This window comes from Coregonus lavaretus (genome assembly GCF_964263955.1).
Source record: "Coregonus lavaretus genome assembly, chromosome: 27".
In the NCBI taxonomy this organism is placed as follows: domain Eukaryota; kingdom Metazoa; phylum Chordata; class Actinopteri; order Salmoniformes; family Salmonidae; genus Coregonus; species Coregonus lavaretus.
The window spans coordinates 25,257,156-25,273,676 of record NC_140014.1 but is presented as its reverse complement, the minus strand read 5'-3'; the positions used below and the strand labels follow the sequence as shown (position 1 = coordinate 25,273,676).

The 16,521-nt window shown below is 42.1% G+C and overlaps 1 protein-coding gene across 1 annotated transcript in view; it reads left to right on the top strand.

The window, feature by feature from the left end:
• The first annotated feature begins 237 nt into the window (after positions 1-237).
• The window catches only part of LOC311102772 (protein jagged-2-like), a 36,795-nt gene continuing 20,511 nt past the window's right edge, over positions 238-16,521 (top strand). The window contains exons 1-3 of the mRNA XM_084144174.1: positions 238-307; positions 863-1,183; positions 13,352-13,412. Coding sequence (XP_084000300.1) covers positions 239-307; positions 863-1,183; positions 13,352-13,412 — 451 coding nt within the window. The 5' untranslated portion in view covers position 238. The remainder of the gene's footprint in view (positions 308-862; positions 1,184-13,351; positions 13,413-16,521) is intronic.

Below are 16,521 nucleotides of genomic sequence, written 5' to 3'. Positions count from 1 at the left end.
GATTCGAACGGTGGAGGAAAGTCGTTTTTCTGGTGTGGACCAGCAGTGCGCTGTCTCGGCTGTCCCTAGTAGTACGCATCTTATGTTTCTCCTTCATTCGGAGAGATAGTAGGAGGGATATATCACGCTTTCACATCGTGCATGCCAGGAGAAGAGGATACAATCACCAGTCAACGGCAGTTTCTTAGAAATAAAGACATTTTTTCCTAATGGTAGCCTACACTGATCAAACGGAGACATGTGGAATTGTATGGGGATTTCGAATTGTCTCTCAATAGTGTGTCTTCTCCTGATGGTGTGGACTGAGGTGAGAACTTTTTTCTTTTTATATTGACAGGTCAAACGAATTGATCAGCAGTTAGGCGAGTGGCTCATGTACACAACGAGGTCTCATTCAATTTGTGAATTTAATTTTTAGAATTCCATTCCTAATGAAATTACGTAGTTAAATCATGTGATCGTGGAATTCTACTTTAGAGCGTCCTTGTGGATGAATTCGTTTAGCATTCTTCTTGTCTTGGATCAAGGCATGTGGTATAGGCTAATCTAGGTATCCGTTTCCGTGGGTAAAAATCGGATGTTTAAAAAACATATTTTTTTTGTATAAATCATATAAAATAATTATCAATTAAAAACAAAAAATTGCCCAAAACCTCTCCACCTACTAGAAATATAATGTGCAAGTATGTCTAACACCACTAACATCACAAAAAAATGATGTGTGGAAAAACATTCAGACTGAAACATCTAAAAAAAAAATCTAAAATAAAAGTTCAGGTGTGCGACATGCATAACCTACTGTAGCCTACTTAAAATGGTACGCGCTTCATGTATTTATTTTCTATTCAAATGTTATTTATAGGTGTCCCAGTCCTCGGGCTATTTTGAGCTGCAGCTGATTGCTGTACAGAACGCAAACGGTGAGTTGTCGGACGGGGACTGCTGCGACGGAGAAAGGAACGCGCAGGATCTCCGCTGTAGCAGGGATGAATGTGATACGTACTTCAGAGTGTGTCTAAAGGAATACCAAACGGAGGTCACGACCACAGGCGTGTGCAGCTATGGAACTGGATCTACTAACGTTATCGGTGGGAATACTTTTCAATTGAAGAGCGCCAAAAACAACCAAAACCGAAACAACGATGGTGGAATGATTGTCATCCCATTCCAGTTCGCTTGGCCGGTAAGTTGACGATACGTCATTATTACATATGTTCATCCACTGCATATGGCCTGCTATTATTCATTTACTCATTAATAGTAAAATATAGTCACTAGCCAAGTCCAAACCGGATGAGGTTGTGAGTGTGCCATCTTTATTGCCAGTGGCCACTTGGCGACTTTGGAGAGCACCTCGGTTTATGAGACTTGTCTGTGCGTAATAAGGTGTAAAACGTATTCTCATGTACAAATAATGGTAGAAATGGTATCTGGCCTAGTGCGTTTGAAGAAAACGCCTTTTTTGTATGCCTATTTTACGCAGCACGAATGTCAAGAACACATACACTTTTTCTCGTAACTTTTCAAATGACATGTATTACCTTTGCTTTTGATTTGAATCCATAAATCACTGGCTACACGTGCCTTTCTCCTAAGGTCTGAAAATCGAAATTGCTGACACAGTTCAATTGTGCACATGGTGGTCTCAATCACTAATTCGTGCATCATCATAGTAACATAGTAATAATCTGCTATTCATATATTTGGCTGCTTCTACCAAACAGAGATAGGGCTATAGTCCAGCACATAGACATGGAAGCTCGCAAGTCGTCAAGAGTGATGTTGAACAAATACCTCTCCTCATTAACAAAATTCCTCTGCTCCTTTTGGACTAGAAATGGGAGGATTGTTGTATGGTTGGTTGGCTGTGTGACCTATCCATTCATCACTCCTCATGGTCAGCTGTCAGGGTAGGGAAAGATGGAAGTAGTAACTTGGGCCATGGGCAGATACGGTTACCACTAAGTTGTGTGTGACATAGGGAGTGGATATCGGTGTCAACACTACTCAAATAAGCAAAGATCCCATAGGGGATGGATATCGGTGTCACCACTATACTCAAACAAGCGAAGATTCTAGAAGATCCCTATACATCTGAGCTAGGGGATGCCTTTACCTCTGGCCTCTCAGGTTCACTGGCCTGTCTGTTATACTCCATTCAGCGGGTCAGTATTATCCTCAATGTACACAGGACAAAAGAGTGGATTGTAGAGCTGAGATAACCCTTTGAAGTTTTCCATTGTTGTGATGGGCCAGTCAAGGGCATATTAGTGGATGTGCTCTTCAATTACCAGACATTGGTCTCAAAATTGTTTTTAAAAGTCCAGAAGACGGTAAATAATGTTTTCTCCCATTAACAACTGTAACTGTTGGTTTAGTGTAGCAGCATGTCAAGTGTTGTGTACTTTTAGTGTTGGGCCTGAAACCACCAGGGTGTGCTAAGCTGGCCAGCAACATCACACTCCTAACACTACATGACAGCTGCAGTTTAAATTTGATTTGTGGCTTGCTGTCAGTTGCTAGGAGATCCCTAATAGTCTTAGTGACCCCTTTCTTTCCACATGTATTTTTACATGAAAAAGAAAAGCTACCCAGTTTGCTTTCAAAGCAAATGACAGACCTCTGTAGTAAACGACAGATACAGCATACTGGTATGTTGTTGACTGATAACCCTAATAGAGTTCATATTATCAAGGCATGCCCTGTAGCCTATGACGGAATGGTCAGAATATCTGGGCCACGAGCTCCTGACATGAATTAAAGAGAAAAAAGCCTTTGTTCTGCCACTCAATGATCATTTCCTCATGGTTAACCCCTCGGGCTGTTTGGGTCTTTAATGACATCTTTCTCATGAAATGGAGGGAGGGAGGGATGCCGGTAAAGAGAGAGAGGCTGCCTCTTATCTTTCCTCTGTGAGAATTCAGTCACGACTCATGAGGGAGAGGTATTTTTAGGACACACCCGGCTCTTCAGTCACTTAAGACTCTGTGTTTGACTCCACGATAACAAAATCCATTTAATTTGCTCCCTGGTCCTCCTTATTCTCCTATTCGTGGTATATTTAGAGGTAGTCTGTCCTTCCATCCCCCCATGGGAGTAAATCACATGGACCAGGGGCTGTAACTCTCCACTTTCGTGGTTGTTTCCCTGCCCCTCTAACCCTGCCCATATTTTTCCTTTCACTGTGAGACTCTGTCAGCTTTAACCAGGCTGTGCTTGGGCGATACAGAGGTAGAACTTAGGCTTGGACACAAGGATGTCCTTTTCCTTTCTGTCTGGTTAACTATCATGTCGTAAAGGGGTGCATAACTCATGCGTATTAACATGACACTGATGATGGAAAATATCACTGAACTCAAAGTGAGATACCCTTGTTTGGCGAGGATGATGATACAGAGGTGCATAAGCATAAAGTCTCTGGTCTGTTGGCACTGATTCTGATGCTTAGTTGTATACTAGTTGGATAAAATGTCTCATTTTCTAAGTACAATTCAGGTGGAATCAACAAGTAGCGCTGTGACGGTCCTGGAGTTTTGGAAGAGGGTAATTGGCCAGCCTGCATGTGCTGCTATAGAAATATAATGAATAGTCAATGATGGCATAATGGGTGGACTGGCGGCCATTGCGAGTGTACCTACAGTGGGGAGAACAAGTATTTGATACACTGCCGATTTTGCAGGTTTTCCTACTTACAAAGCAGGAAGAGGTCTGTGATTTTTATCATAGGTACACTTCAACTGTGAGAGACGGAATCTAAAACAAAAATCCAGAAATTCACATTGTATGATTTTTAAGTAATTAATTTGCATTTTATTGCATGACATAAGTATTTGATCACCTACCAACCAGTAAGAATTCCGGCTCTCACAGACCTGTTAGTTTTTCTTTAAGAAGCCCTCCTGTTCTCCACTCATTACCTGTATTAACTGCACCTGTATGAACTCGTTACCTGTATAAAAAAGACACCTGTCCACACACTCAATCAAACAGACTCCAACCTCTCCACAATGGCCAAGACCAGAGAGCTGTGTAAGGACATCAGGGATAAAATTGTAGACCTGCACAAGGCTGGGATGGGCTACAGGACAATAGGCAAGCAGCTTGGTGAGAAGGCAACAACTGTTGGCGCAATTATTAGAAAATGGAAGAAGTTCAAGATGATGGTCAATCACCCTCGGTCTGGGGCTCCATGCAAGATCTCACCTTGTGGGGCATCAATGATCATGAGGAAGGTGAGGGATCAGCCCAGAACTACACGGCAGGACATGGTCAATGACCTGAAGAGAGCTGGGACCACAGTCTCAAAGAAAACCATTAGTAACACACTATGCCGTCATGGATTAAAATCCTGCAGCGCACGCAAGGTCCCCCTGCTCAAGCCAGCGCATGTCCAGGCCCATCTGAAGTTTGCCAATGACCATCTGGATGATCCAGAGGAGGAATGGGAGAAGGTCATGTGGTCTGATGAGACAAAAATAGAGCTTTTTGGTCTAAACTCCACTCGCCGTGTTTGGAGGAAGAAGAAGGATGAGTACAACCCCAAGAACACCATCCCAACCGTGAAGCATGGAGGTGGAAACATCATTCTTTGGGGGATGCTTTTCTGCAAAGGGGACAGGACGACTGCACCGTATTGAGGGGAGGATGGATGGGGCCATGTATCGCAAGATCTTGGCCAACAACCTCCTTCCCTCAGTAAGAGCATTGAAGATGGGTCGTGGCTGGGTCTTCCAGCATGACAACGACCCGAAACACACAGCCAGGGCAACTAAGGAGTGGCTCCGTAAGAAGCATCTCAAGGTCCTGGAGTGGCCTAGCCAGTCTCCAGACCTGAACCCAATAGAACATCTTTGGAGGGAGCTGAAAGTCCGTATTGCCCAGCGACAGCCCCAAAACCTGAAGGATCTGGAGAAGGTCTGTATGGAGGAGTGGGCCAAAATCCCTGCTGCAGTGTGTGCAAACTTGGTCAAGACCTACAGGAAACGTATGATCTCTGTAATTGCAAACAAAGGTTTCTGTACCAAATATTAAGTTCTGCTTTTCTGATGTATCAAATACTTATGTCATGCAATAAAATGCAAATTAATTACTTAAAAATCATACAATGTGATTTTCTGGATTTTTGTTTTAGATTCCGTCTCTCACAGTTGAAGTGTACCTATGATAAAAATTACAGACCTCTACATGCTTTGTAAGTAGGAAAACCTGCAAAATCGGCAGTGTATCAAATACTTGTTCTCCCCACTGTATAGGAGCAAAGCAGGAAGTAAAAGCAGGAAGTAAAAGCAGGAAGTGTAGCCATCAATATGTGCTGTGATTTATTGATTCAATTCAACTGACATTAACAAAAATACATTCCTTTGCATGAGTTAACATCATTTGAATAAACATTCTACATTACCATGGAAATTATTGCATTACAATACAAGGCAGCCATTGCGAGTATACCCATGAGTTTACCAGTAAAATTGCCAGCGTTAGTGGTTCCAAGCATGTTCTATTCATTCTATTTTTATGTGTGCTGCTGTTGCTTTGTGGGGGGCATTGCCTAGGCAACCGAAGACTGGTATGCTACAACACCTTGCTTGTTTCAGCAAGGAGCAACAAAGTTTCATCCCGTTGTTAAGAGTCCATGTTACCGCAGAAACAAACTCAACCGCACGAATGTCTGGCCGTCCAGTCAGTCGGTCAGCGGTTTGTTCCACCCCCTAAATTATTATTATTATTTCATTTTTACAAATTTATTTTCATGACAGTCTTCATCCATAACCATCGGTTATACGGTTATACGATACCAGCCCTATCAACAAAATCACTTATTGTGATAGGGTTTAGTTTGAATGACCATGGTAGCTGAAGCGAATCTTGTCAGAGGGCTGATGTCAGTCAGAGGCCATACAGTATTAGGGTGTTGTTATTGGGTTGACGTGCTACACGACATCTCATCCTCTGTCCCTGCTTCCTACCCCTCCTCTCTGTCTCTAGGTCACTTTAATAAGCCTAAAAGCCTTGGTTGCGCTTCTCTAGATGGGAGAGATTACGTGAGTGTGTGTGTGAGGTAAGGCAAGGCGAGGGATAGTGTTGTTTAAAGCCCTGTGCTCCTTTAATTGTGGTCAGGAAAGGCCTGCTCATCTTTCTCCTGCCGCCATGACCCGATTCGAGTGATTTCCTCTGGTTCCACTTTAGATTACCTGATTTTGCCTGAAGCCCAGCCGTGTAAAATGTCTGATTACTGGCTGCGTGTTTGATGTGTTGGAGACACTCTTATGAGGTTGGGGGATGGGATAGCAGATTGATTGATTTGTTATTTGCTTGTGTGTTTTATTCTGTGGGTGTGTGTGCATGCGTGCCTGTTTTTGTGCATGTGTGTGTGTGCTTGGGCGTGTGTGCTTGCTTCCCCATCCATGTGTTTGTGTGTATGCGCTTGTGCACCCATTTGCTTGTGCATGTGTGTGATAAATGCTAATGAAATGCATGTATTGCAGCCAGGTGCTGCTGAGCTCAGTGCAGCTGTAATTAAAGCATGTTATTACACAGCCAGTAAGTTTCATTTCCACTTGCCTACAGTGCCTGTTCACATGGCTGGTGGAGCTCTGCTGGAGCCAGCCAGCCCACCAATCCAGGAGGACTACAGCAAAGCTTCCCTCCCTCCCTCCCTCCCTCTGCTGCTTTGTGTTCAGGTCTAATTAAATCCTAGACTTTATGTATATCATTAACTGAAACCTCCCTCTACACACCACAGCTCTCTATCCCAATACCTAACTTCAGCAGATGCCCACTGTAATAGCATTGTATGGCATTTTGTATGCATGTCTGTCTTATACTCTGGTGGTGAAATATGATGATAATTTGTCATCAGGTTGTATTTTTGATCGTGAAATGGTTAGGTCATAATTGACTGTAGTGGGGTCGTTCCACGAAATGTGTAACTTTTGCATTCCTTTGATATTTTAAATTGAAATTGTGCACCAATATTGAATTTCAAAAGCCTGTTATATTAAATGAAGTGTCCTTTAATTTAGACCATATGGAGAATTCAATAAATCAGATTTTTCATATGAATGAAGACTTGCTAAAGTGCCAAAATTCAGCATTTTGACATATCCCTCTGTCAACCCTGAGTCACCTCTAGGAAGATTTTAACCCACTTAACCCCAACATTTCTTCAAGTTTCACCATCATTGTAAAGCCCTATTTTGTTGCTTTGACAAATACATTTCTGAAGATTATTATTTATTTCATTTGATTAGTGATTCATTTCCATCTGTCCCTCATTTTAAGGTCAACCCTATTACGTGAACTGAATTCTTGTTTTAATATGGTGAAACTATTCCTTTTAAAATATTTTTTTCAAAAGAAACATTGAACATCTAGTCAAATCATAGTGTAAAAGCAAGTGAGCTGGTTTGACTCTTTTTGGCAATTTTCTGGTGTTCTGTGGTGGAAAATGGAGCGGTTCGAGCCTAACCCTAGATAGACAGGATATAAATGTTTTAACAATTTAACATTAATTGCCACTCACTGTTGCACACAACAAGCTTCCATTCCCCCTGTCACAAGGGGATTTATGGCTGATTTAAGATCAATTGTCAACCCTTTACGGTCAACCCTGTTACTTTATTTGGCACTTGATAGGCACTTACTATATATTTTTTATTTATTTAACCTCTACGGGATGGGTGTCCCATATACAGGATGGTTGAGCTAACGTGCACTAATGTGATTAGCATGACTGTTGTCAGTAACAGCAAACTTTCCAGGACATAGACATGTCTTATATGGGCAGAAAGCTTAAGTTCTTGTTAATCTAACTGCACTGTCCAATTTACAGTAGCTATTACAGTGAAAAAATACCAAGCTATTGTTTGAGGAGAGTGCACAACAACAACAAAAAATTATCACGGCATCTGGTTTGATACATTCACCTCTGAAGGTAAATAATGTACTTACATTCAGTGATCTTGCTCTGATTTGTCATCCTAAGGGTCCCAGAGATCAAATGTAGCATAGTTTTGTTTGATAAAATCCATTTTTATATTCAAATGTAGGAACTGGGTTCTACAGTTTGAACCCCTGCTGTCTCTGGCTCCACACCCACCCTGCCATCTAGATGTGTGAAAGTTAGTGTATAAGCTAATGATCCATCATGTATGACATTCCTGGGAGTGTGTAAACTTACATTTTCTATTACCATATCATTTTTGTATGTTCTCTATAGGTATGTACTTGAAAATGTATCAATTGACCAATTCGGCACATTTGGGCAGACTTGATACAAATAGTCCAGTATTGCAATGCTTCACTGGATCAATCTGAAACTTTGCACACACACACCTGCTATCTAGTGGCCAAAATCTAAATTGCGCCTAAACTGCAATATTATATTGTGGCCTTTCTCTTGCATTTCAAAGAGATGGAACAACAACAACAAAATAGAAAACACATGTTTGTTTGTTTGTATTATCTTTTACCAGATCTAATGCGTTATATTCTCCTACATTAATTTCACATTTCCACAAACGTCAAAGTGTTTCCTTTCAAATGGTATCAAGAATATGCATATCCTTGCTTCAGGTCCTGAGCTACAGGCAGTTAGATTTGGGTATGTCATTTTAGGCGAAAATTGAAAAAAGGGTCCGATTCTTAAGAGATTAACCTCTTGAAATGGGAAAACATGTTTTTTTAATGAAGTTGAACATGTGCTCATTATGACAGAATGACAGAAACTTTACCAATTTACACTTCTCAAAAGGCACTGAAATGGTGGAATGACCCAGTTGAGGGATTCAGTGAGCTTGTCTGTGTGTCACAGGAACTCAGGAATGCTGTTGCAACACTGCTCTCTCCTCTGGGGTGAAGGGGGTGAGGGTTCATCCATATCAGAGTTTCTCAATGATCACAACATCTGGAACCTATGTCTCAGTTGGTAGCCTAGTTACTAAATTCTTGTTGTTGCAGGGAACCCCTGTAAATTCTGGATTTAACTCCAATTTATCGTCCAGCAGTTTCAGGCCGTTTGTGTGTGTGTGCTTATTGCGTGAGAGCCTCACAGTTTGCCAGTCCAGTGAGTGCACATTAATACATGTGCAAGAATACATGCAAGAATACATGATGATAGTGATTGGGGTCTTAAACTCAGCTGAGTTTGCTCTGCTGTGCTGATTGAGTGGGGTATTCCCAACCTGGGTTATCAGTTTTACAAGCCCTTGGAGAAAAGGAGGCTTCCCTTTTGTCACTGAGCCTTTCAGGCCAAACAATGAGTTTATACCTATGCTTTTATCTACATTTATTGTGTTATAAAAACAAGTGGAGGGATGGAGAAAGAGAGAGAGAAGATGGTGTTGGGTTTCCTGTCTGAAGTGACGGGCTGTTGGCAGAGGAGGCTGATTTATGACTGCATTGATGTCCTGGTAAAACTAAAGACAATGCTGCTCTGTAGAGAGGGATGGCAGTTCTAATACAGATAGTGTGTCACAGAGAAAGAGGGTGTCAGGCTTAGTCTTTATCAGGATATCATCATGGGCACTCACTACTTGGTGCATATATGTAGAATTTGAGCATGCTGCCATGCCAGTTCTCATTGCTTGTAATCTTTGTGTCAGAATAATCTGAGATGTTAGAATGAAAAGAGATGTGTGTTAATCACTAAATTGGCAAAGATAACCCAAGACCTACTGTACCATGTGGAAAATTATTTTATAATGTGACTGCAGGAAACCCTGAGAAATAGAGTTTCAACAGCTTGGCTAAGAAAAATGTAGTGGGTCATTTAGTTTATTTTTATTTGTTTTGATTTTATTTGCAGAATGAGGATCCTGTGTAGGATTTTGGTTAGGAGATGCCTTATTTAGAGCGGGGCTTTTCTGTTAATAACATGCTAAATTAGCCAGCCTCACTCTACCCTACTGGGACGGACATGTTTTATTCATTTCAATATCCTAACAGGTGTGAGATGACAGGTGTTGCTGTTTTTCCCCCTCTCATCTTAATTTTACTAAAGTTTTTAATTGGGTGTTAGAATGATGTCAGGCATACTTTCTGTGAGACCCTATTGCTATTAGTGTTAAAGGTCCAATGCAGCCGTTTTTATCTCAATATCAAATCATTTATGGGCAACAATTAAGTACCTTACTGTGATTGTTTTCAATTAAAATGGTAAAAAATAAACAAAAAATTGTAATTTTGCGAGGATGGTTTGGAAGTGGTCTGAGTGTGGAATGGGGAAAACTGAACATTTGCTGTTGTTGGCAGAGAGGTTTGGAACTCCCTTTCTTATTGGTCTATTAACTAATTTAGGCCAAACCTCCATCCCACCAAAACAGGCAGAAATTTCAAGTGGCCTTTTAAAACAGCTCTTAAACTAAAAAGGCATTATCATAATTTTCACAATTTCACAGTTTTATTCCAACCTCATAGTGTGACAATATACACTGAGTTTACAAAACATTAGGAACAACTGCTCTTTCCATGACATAGACTGACCAGGTGAATCTAGTTGAAAGCTACGATTCCTTATTGATGTCACCTGTTAAATCCACTTCAATCAGTGTAGATGAAGGGGAGGAGACAGGTTAAATAACGATTTTTAAGCCTTGAGACAATTGAAACATGGATTATGTATATGTCCAGTCAGAGGGTGAATGGGCAAGACAAAATATTTAAGTGCCTTTGAACGGGGTATGGTAGTAAGTGCCAGGTGCACCGGTTTGAGTGTGTCAAGAATTGCAACACTGCTGGGATTTTCACGCTCAACGTTTTCCCCTGTGTATCAAGAATGGTCCACCAACCAAAAAACATCCAGCCAACTTCACACAACTGTGAGAAGCATTGGAGTCAACATGGGCCAGCATCCCTGTAGAACGCTTTCGACAAATTGAAGTCCATGCCCCAATGAATTGAGGCTGTTCTGAGGGCAAAAGGGGGTGCAACTGAATATTAGGAAGGTGATCACACGTTTTGATTGCACTGGGCCTTTAAAAGATAATGCTGAGTTGAGTAATCTTCTTGATTTGAATGTAGAAGGCCCCTAATTAAAGCAGTACTACTGTATCTGCAGTCTGTTGGGACACAGGCGATGGAAGGGGTACAGTAATTTATTCATTGAACAGGTGAAGACAGTGAGGAGTGGGCTTATTTTTCTCCAGCTAATGAAAACGCAAATCCCTCTGACTCATGTAAAATGGTCTGGAAGGTGTCAAGTGAAGACTGCTGTGACTGCTGCCCTGGCCTGGTCCATCAGGTTACACTACAGTCAGGCAGGCACCCCACAGCACCACACTCTGCTTCAACCTCTCCCAGCCTCTCCTCAATGACACATACACACAGGGAGCCCACCAGTGAGTCAGAGCCCAGATAGACTACTGGCTGACTGGAAATCAGTCATTGAGACATTTAAGATTAAAGGAAGATTGAATAAGATATCACACTGTTATTATCACTCCATATCATAGATGACGCCTTGGGTTCCCCAGCCTCATAAATCATAGCCAGTCATATTTGACTGACAGGGCAGGAAGGAGGTTGGGAGGCGGTAGTCTGATTTGTCACTCACAGCCAAACCTTGTTTCCCTGCCAGAGTTGCTGGAGACTGGCTGGGCCAGTAGTAGTGGGGAGGCAGGGGAGGACAGCAGAGGTTCAGGGAGGCAGCCTCTCACTGTGCCATGCCCTCCACTGTGCTTTTCATGAAGAATGCTCATTGTGTGATGTAAAAATATGTATTGCAGATGGGAATAAAAGTAGATGGAGTATTACATCACACACTGTGGTGATGAACTGGTTTAGGTGGCTCAGGTCTGGACCTTTGAGTTATCTGTGGCAGTGTAAAAGAGACGTCTGTGGTCAGAATGTGTCTCCTCCTCCTCTCTGTCTCCTGGGTGACTGACTGAGGGCCCATTACTGGGACAGCTGATGTTGCAATGGAAGGTTTATTTTGGGGGAAGGTGAAAATTAAGCTGTCTGAATGTCCTTGGACCTTTAAAGAGTTAATTCTTTGCATTCAGAAAGGGCCAGAGTTAGTGGTGTTTTCGGATCAATCTGGAGAGAGGGGGCATACTAGCTAGATGAATACAGACGGGGTGGGTTTAAAGAGACTGGAAGTGATAAAGGGGGACTGTGGCATAAGTCACTACTGGGGGGACGGGAGATCAAGGAGCGAGACTCCTCTGCCTTCCACATACTCAGCAGTTTAGCATTATTAGAAGTCATATTTGTGAAATATACCGTTTCCTCTAACAGCTTTGTGCATCCAAGGATCCAAATTACAGAAATGTTTTGCTCCTTTTTCACCCCTTCTCTCTAATCTGACCAGTACTGTGTAATCTACCTCTCCGACCTTCTTCTGGGGAATGGGAACTCACATCTGCTAGACTGGCCACAGTCACCTGACAGAAAGCCAGCTCCTTTCTGGCTTTGGTGTACTGATACCCAAATAACTCTTCAGGAGTTTCAGTTAAAATAAAATAAAATAAAATAAAAATAAATAATAATAATAACCTGCTGCTGTTAGATTTTGTATTGTTTCAGTATGTGTGTGCCCTTTCAGGGAAATGATATCACTGTACAGTAAGTACAGCAGCGAGACTTGAGCTAACAGCCTAATCATCTGTTTTATATTGAAATGTGTTCAGGGGCCGGTGGTTCAAATTAGATGTTTATCCCCACAGTAGTAGTTGCACTTGTTAACTACCCTCAGGCTTATATCCAGCTAATCAGTAACAGCAGTGTGGGAACCAGAGCTATTTTCTCACCAGCAGCATTCACTGACAAACTGTGTGTGTGTGTCAGAGGAGGCTGGTGGGAAGAGCTATAGGAGGACGGGCTCATTGTAATGGCTGGAATGGAATCAATGGAATGGAGTCAAACACGTTGTTTCCATGGGTTTGATGGGTTTGGTACTATTCCATTGCTTCTATTCCAGCCATTACAATGAGCCCATCCTCCTATAGCTCCTCCCACCATACTCTTCTGGTGTGTGTGTGTTATTGTCATGTGTTCCTTGACTCCATTCCACATTCTGTAGGAATTTGCATGTGTCCATGTCTGTCTTTCTGTCTGTCTGTCTGTCTGTCTGTCTGTCTGTCTGTCTGTCTGTCTGTCTGTCTGTCTGTCTGTCTGTCTGTCTGTCTGTCTGTCTGTCTGTCTGTCTGTCTGTCTGTCTGTCTGTCTGTCTGTCTGTCTGTCTGTCTGTCTGTCTGTCTGTCTGTCTGTCTGTCTGTCTGTCTGTGTGTGTGTGTGTGTGTGTGTGCGTACACTCTGAGTGTGTGTGTGTGTGTGTGTGTGTGTGTGTGTGTGTGGGACTGGGAGTATGAATTCCTATAACCCCCTGATGATCCCGTCTGTGTCTCTCTTCCAGCGGGCGTACACTCTGATTGTGGAAGCGTGGGACTGGGACAATGGTACACACAGCAGCAGTGGTATGTACAGTACACTTCACCTTTCCAGGTATTTACTACCACATGAAAGGAGAGCCGGCCTGGCCTCAGTTTAAAAATAAGTCATTAGGTGAGGGGTGAAGGATGTGTTTAGTGTTTATTTAGAAGTGACAGGGGTATTTACTTAGACATGAAAAGATGGGGAGGCCCATGGCAGCGTCTCAGTACCAAGGAGATGTCAAATCGGAGAACTGCGGGATTTATGCGATGATCTACTCTCACTTACACTAAGGACCCTTCCTCTCTCATTAGTAGCTGTAGCGATGGAGGAAAAAATTGATGCGGCTACATATTGCAATATTATTTTAGACAATATTATAGCGATACTTTAACTCCAAGTATCGATTTGTAAAAATATATATACAGTACCAGTCAAAAGTTTGGACACACCTACTCATTTCAGGGTTTTTCAATTTTTTATTTTTACTATTCTCTACATTGTAGAATAAAAGTGAAGACATCAAAACTATAAAATAACACATATGGAATCATGTAGTAAGCAAAAAAGTGTTAAACAAATCAAAATATATTTTATATCTGAGATTCTTCCAAATAGCCACCCTTTTCCTTGATGACAGCTTTGCACACTCTTGGCATTCTCTCAACCAGCTTCACCTGGAATGCTTTTCCAACAGTCTTGAAGGAGTTCCCACATATGCTTAGCACTTGTTGGCTGCTTTTCCTTCACTCCGAGGTCCGACTCATCCCAAACCATCTCAATTGGGTGGAGATCGGGGGATTGTGGAGGCCAGGTCATCTGATGCAGCACTCCAACACTCCTGCCTGGAGGGGTGTTGGGTCATTGTTCTGTCGAAAAACAAATAACAGTCCCACTAAGCCCAAACCAGATGGGATGGCGTATCACTGCAGAATGCTGTGGTAGCCATGCTGGTTAAGTGTGCCTTGAATTCTAAATAAATCACAGACAGTGTCACCAGCAAAGCACGCCCACACCATAACACCTGCTCCTCTATGCTTTACGATGGGAAATACACATGAGGTGATCATCCGTTCACCTACAACGTGTCTTACAAAGACACGGCGGTTGGAACCAAAAATCTCAAATTTGGACTCCAGACCAAAGGACACATTTCCACCGGTCTAATGTCCATTGCTCGTGTTTCTTGGCCCAAGCAAGTCTCTTATTATGATTGGTGTCCGTTAGTAGTGGTTTCTTTGCAGGATTCGACCATGAAGGCCTGATTCACACAGTCTCCTCTGAACAGTTGATGTTGAGATGTGTCTGTTACTTGAACTCTGTGAAGCATTTATTTGGGCTGCAATTTCTGAGGCTGGTAACTCTAATGAACTTATCCTCTGCAGCAGAGGTAACTCTGGGTCTTCCATTCCTGTGGCGATCCTCATGAGAGCCAGTTTCATCATAGCACTTGATGGTTTTTGTGACTGCACTTGAAGAAACTTTCAAAGTTCTTGAAATGTTCCGTATTGACTGACCTTCATGTCTTAAAGTAATGATGGACTGTTGTTTCTCTTTGCTTATTTGAGCTGTTCTTGACATAATATGGACTTGGTCTTTTACCAAATAGGGCCATCTTCTGTATACCCCCCCCCCCCCTACCTTGTCACAACACAACTGATTGGCTCAAACGCATTAAGAAGGAAATAAATTCCACAAATTAACTTTTAAGAAGGCACACCTGTTAATTGAAATGCATTCCAGGTGACTACCTCATGAAGCTGGTTGAGAGAATGCCAAGGGTGTGGAAAGATGTCATCAAGGCAAATGGTGGCTATTTGAAGAATCTCAAATATAAAATATATTTTGATTTGTTCAACACTTTTTTGGTTACTACATGATTCCATATGTGTTATTTCCTAGTTTTGATGTCTTCACTATTATTCTACAATGTAGAAAATAGTAAAAATAAAGAAAAACCCTTGAATGAGTAGGTGTGTCCAAACTTTTGACTGGTAGTGTATATATACAGTGGGGAAAAAAAGTATTTAGTCAGCCACCAATTGTGCAAGTTCTCCCACTTAAAAAGATGAAAGAGAGGCCTGTAATTTTCATCATAGGTACACGTCAACTATGACAGACAAAATGAAAAAAAAAAATCCTGAAAATCACATTGTAGGATTTTTTATGAATTTATTTGCAAATTATGGTGGAAAATAAGTATTTGGTCAATAACAAAAGTTTCTCAATACTTTGTTATATACCCTTTGTTGGCAATGACACAGGTCAAACGTTTTCTGTAAGTCTTCACAAGGTTTTCACACACTGTTGCTGGTATTTTGGCCCATTCCTCCATGCAGATCTCCTCTAGAGCAGAGATGTTTTGGGGCTGTCGCTGGGCAACACAGACTTTCAACTCCCTCCAAAGATTTTCTATGGGGTTGAGATCTGGAGACTGGCTAGGCCACTCCAGGACCTTGAAATGCTTCTTACGAAGCCACTCCTTCGTTGCCCGGGCGGTGTGTTTGGGATCATTGTCATGCTGAAAGACCTAGCCACGTTTCATCTTCAATGCCCTTGCTGATGGAAGGAGGTTTTCACTCAAAATCTCACGATACATGGCCCCATTCATTCTTTCCTTTACACGGATTAGTCGTCCTGGTCCCTTTGCAGAAAAACAGCCCCAAAGCATGATGTTTCCACCCCCATGCTTCACAGTAGGTATGGTGTTCTTTGGATGCAACTCAGCATTCTTTGTCCTCCAAACACGACGAGTTGAGTTTTTACCAAAAAGTTATATTTTGGTTTCATCTGACCATATGACATTCTCCCAATCCTCTTCTGGATCATCCAAATGCACTCTAGCAAACTTCAGACGGGCCTGGACATGTACTGGCTTAAGCAGGGGGACACGTCTGGCACTGCAGGATTTGAGTCCCTGGCGGCGTAGTGTGTTACTGATGGTAGGCTTTGTTACTTTGGTCCCAGCTCTCTGCAGGTCATTCACTAGGTCCCCCCGTGTGGTTCTGGGATTTTTGCTCACCGTTCTTGTGATCATTTTGACCCCACAGGGTGAGATCTTGCATGGAGCCCCAGATCGAGGGAGATTATCAGTGGTCTTGTATGTCTTCCATTTCCTAATAATTGCTCCCACAGTTGATTTCTTCAAACCAA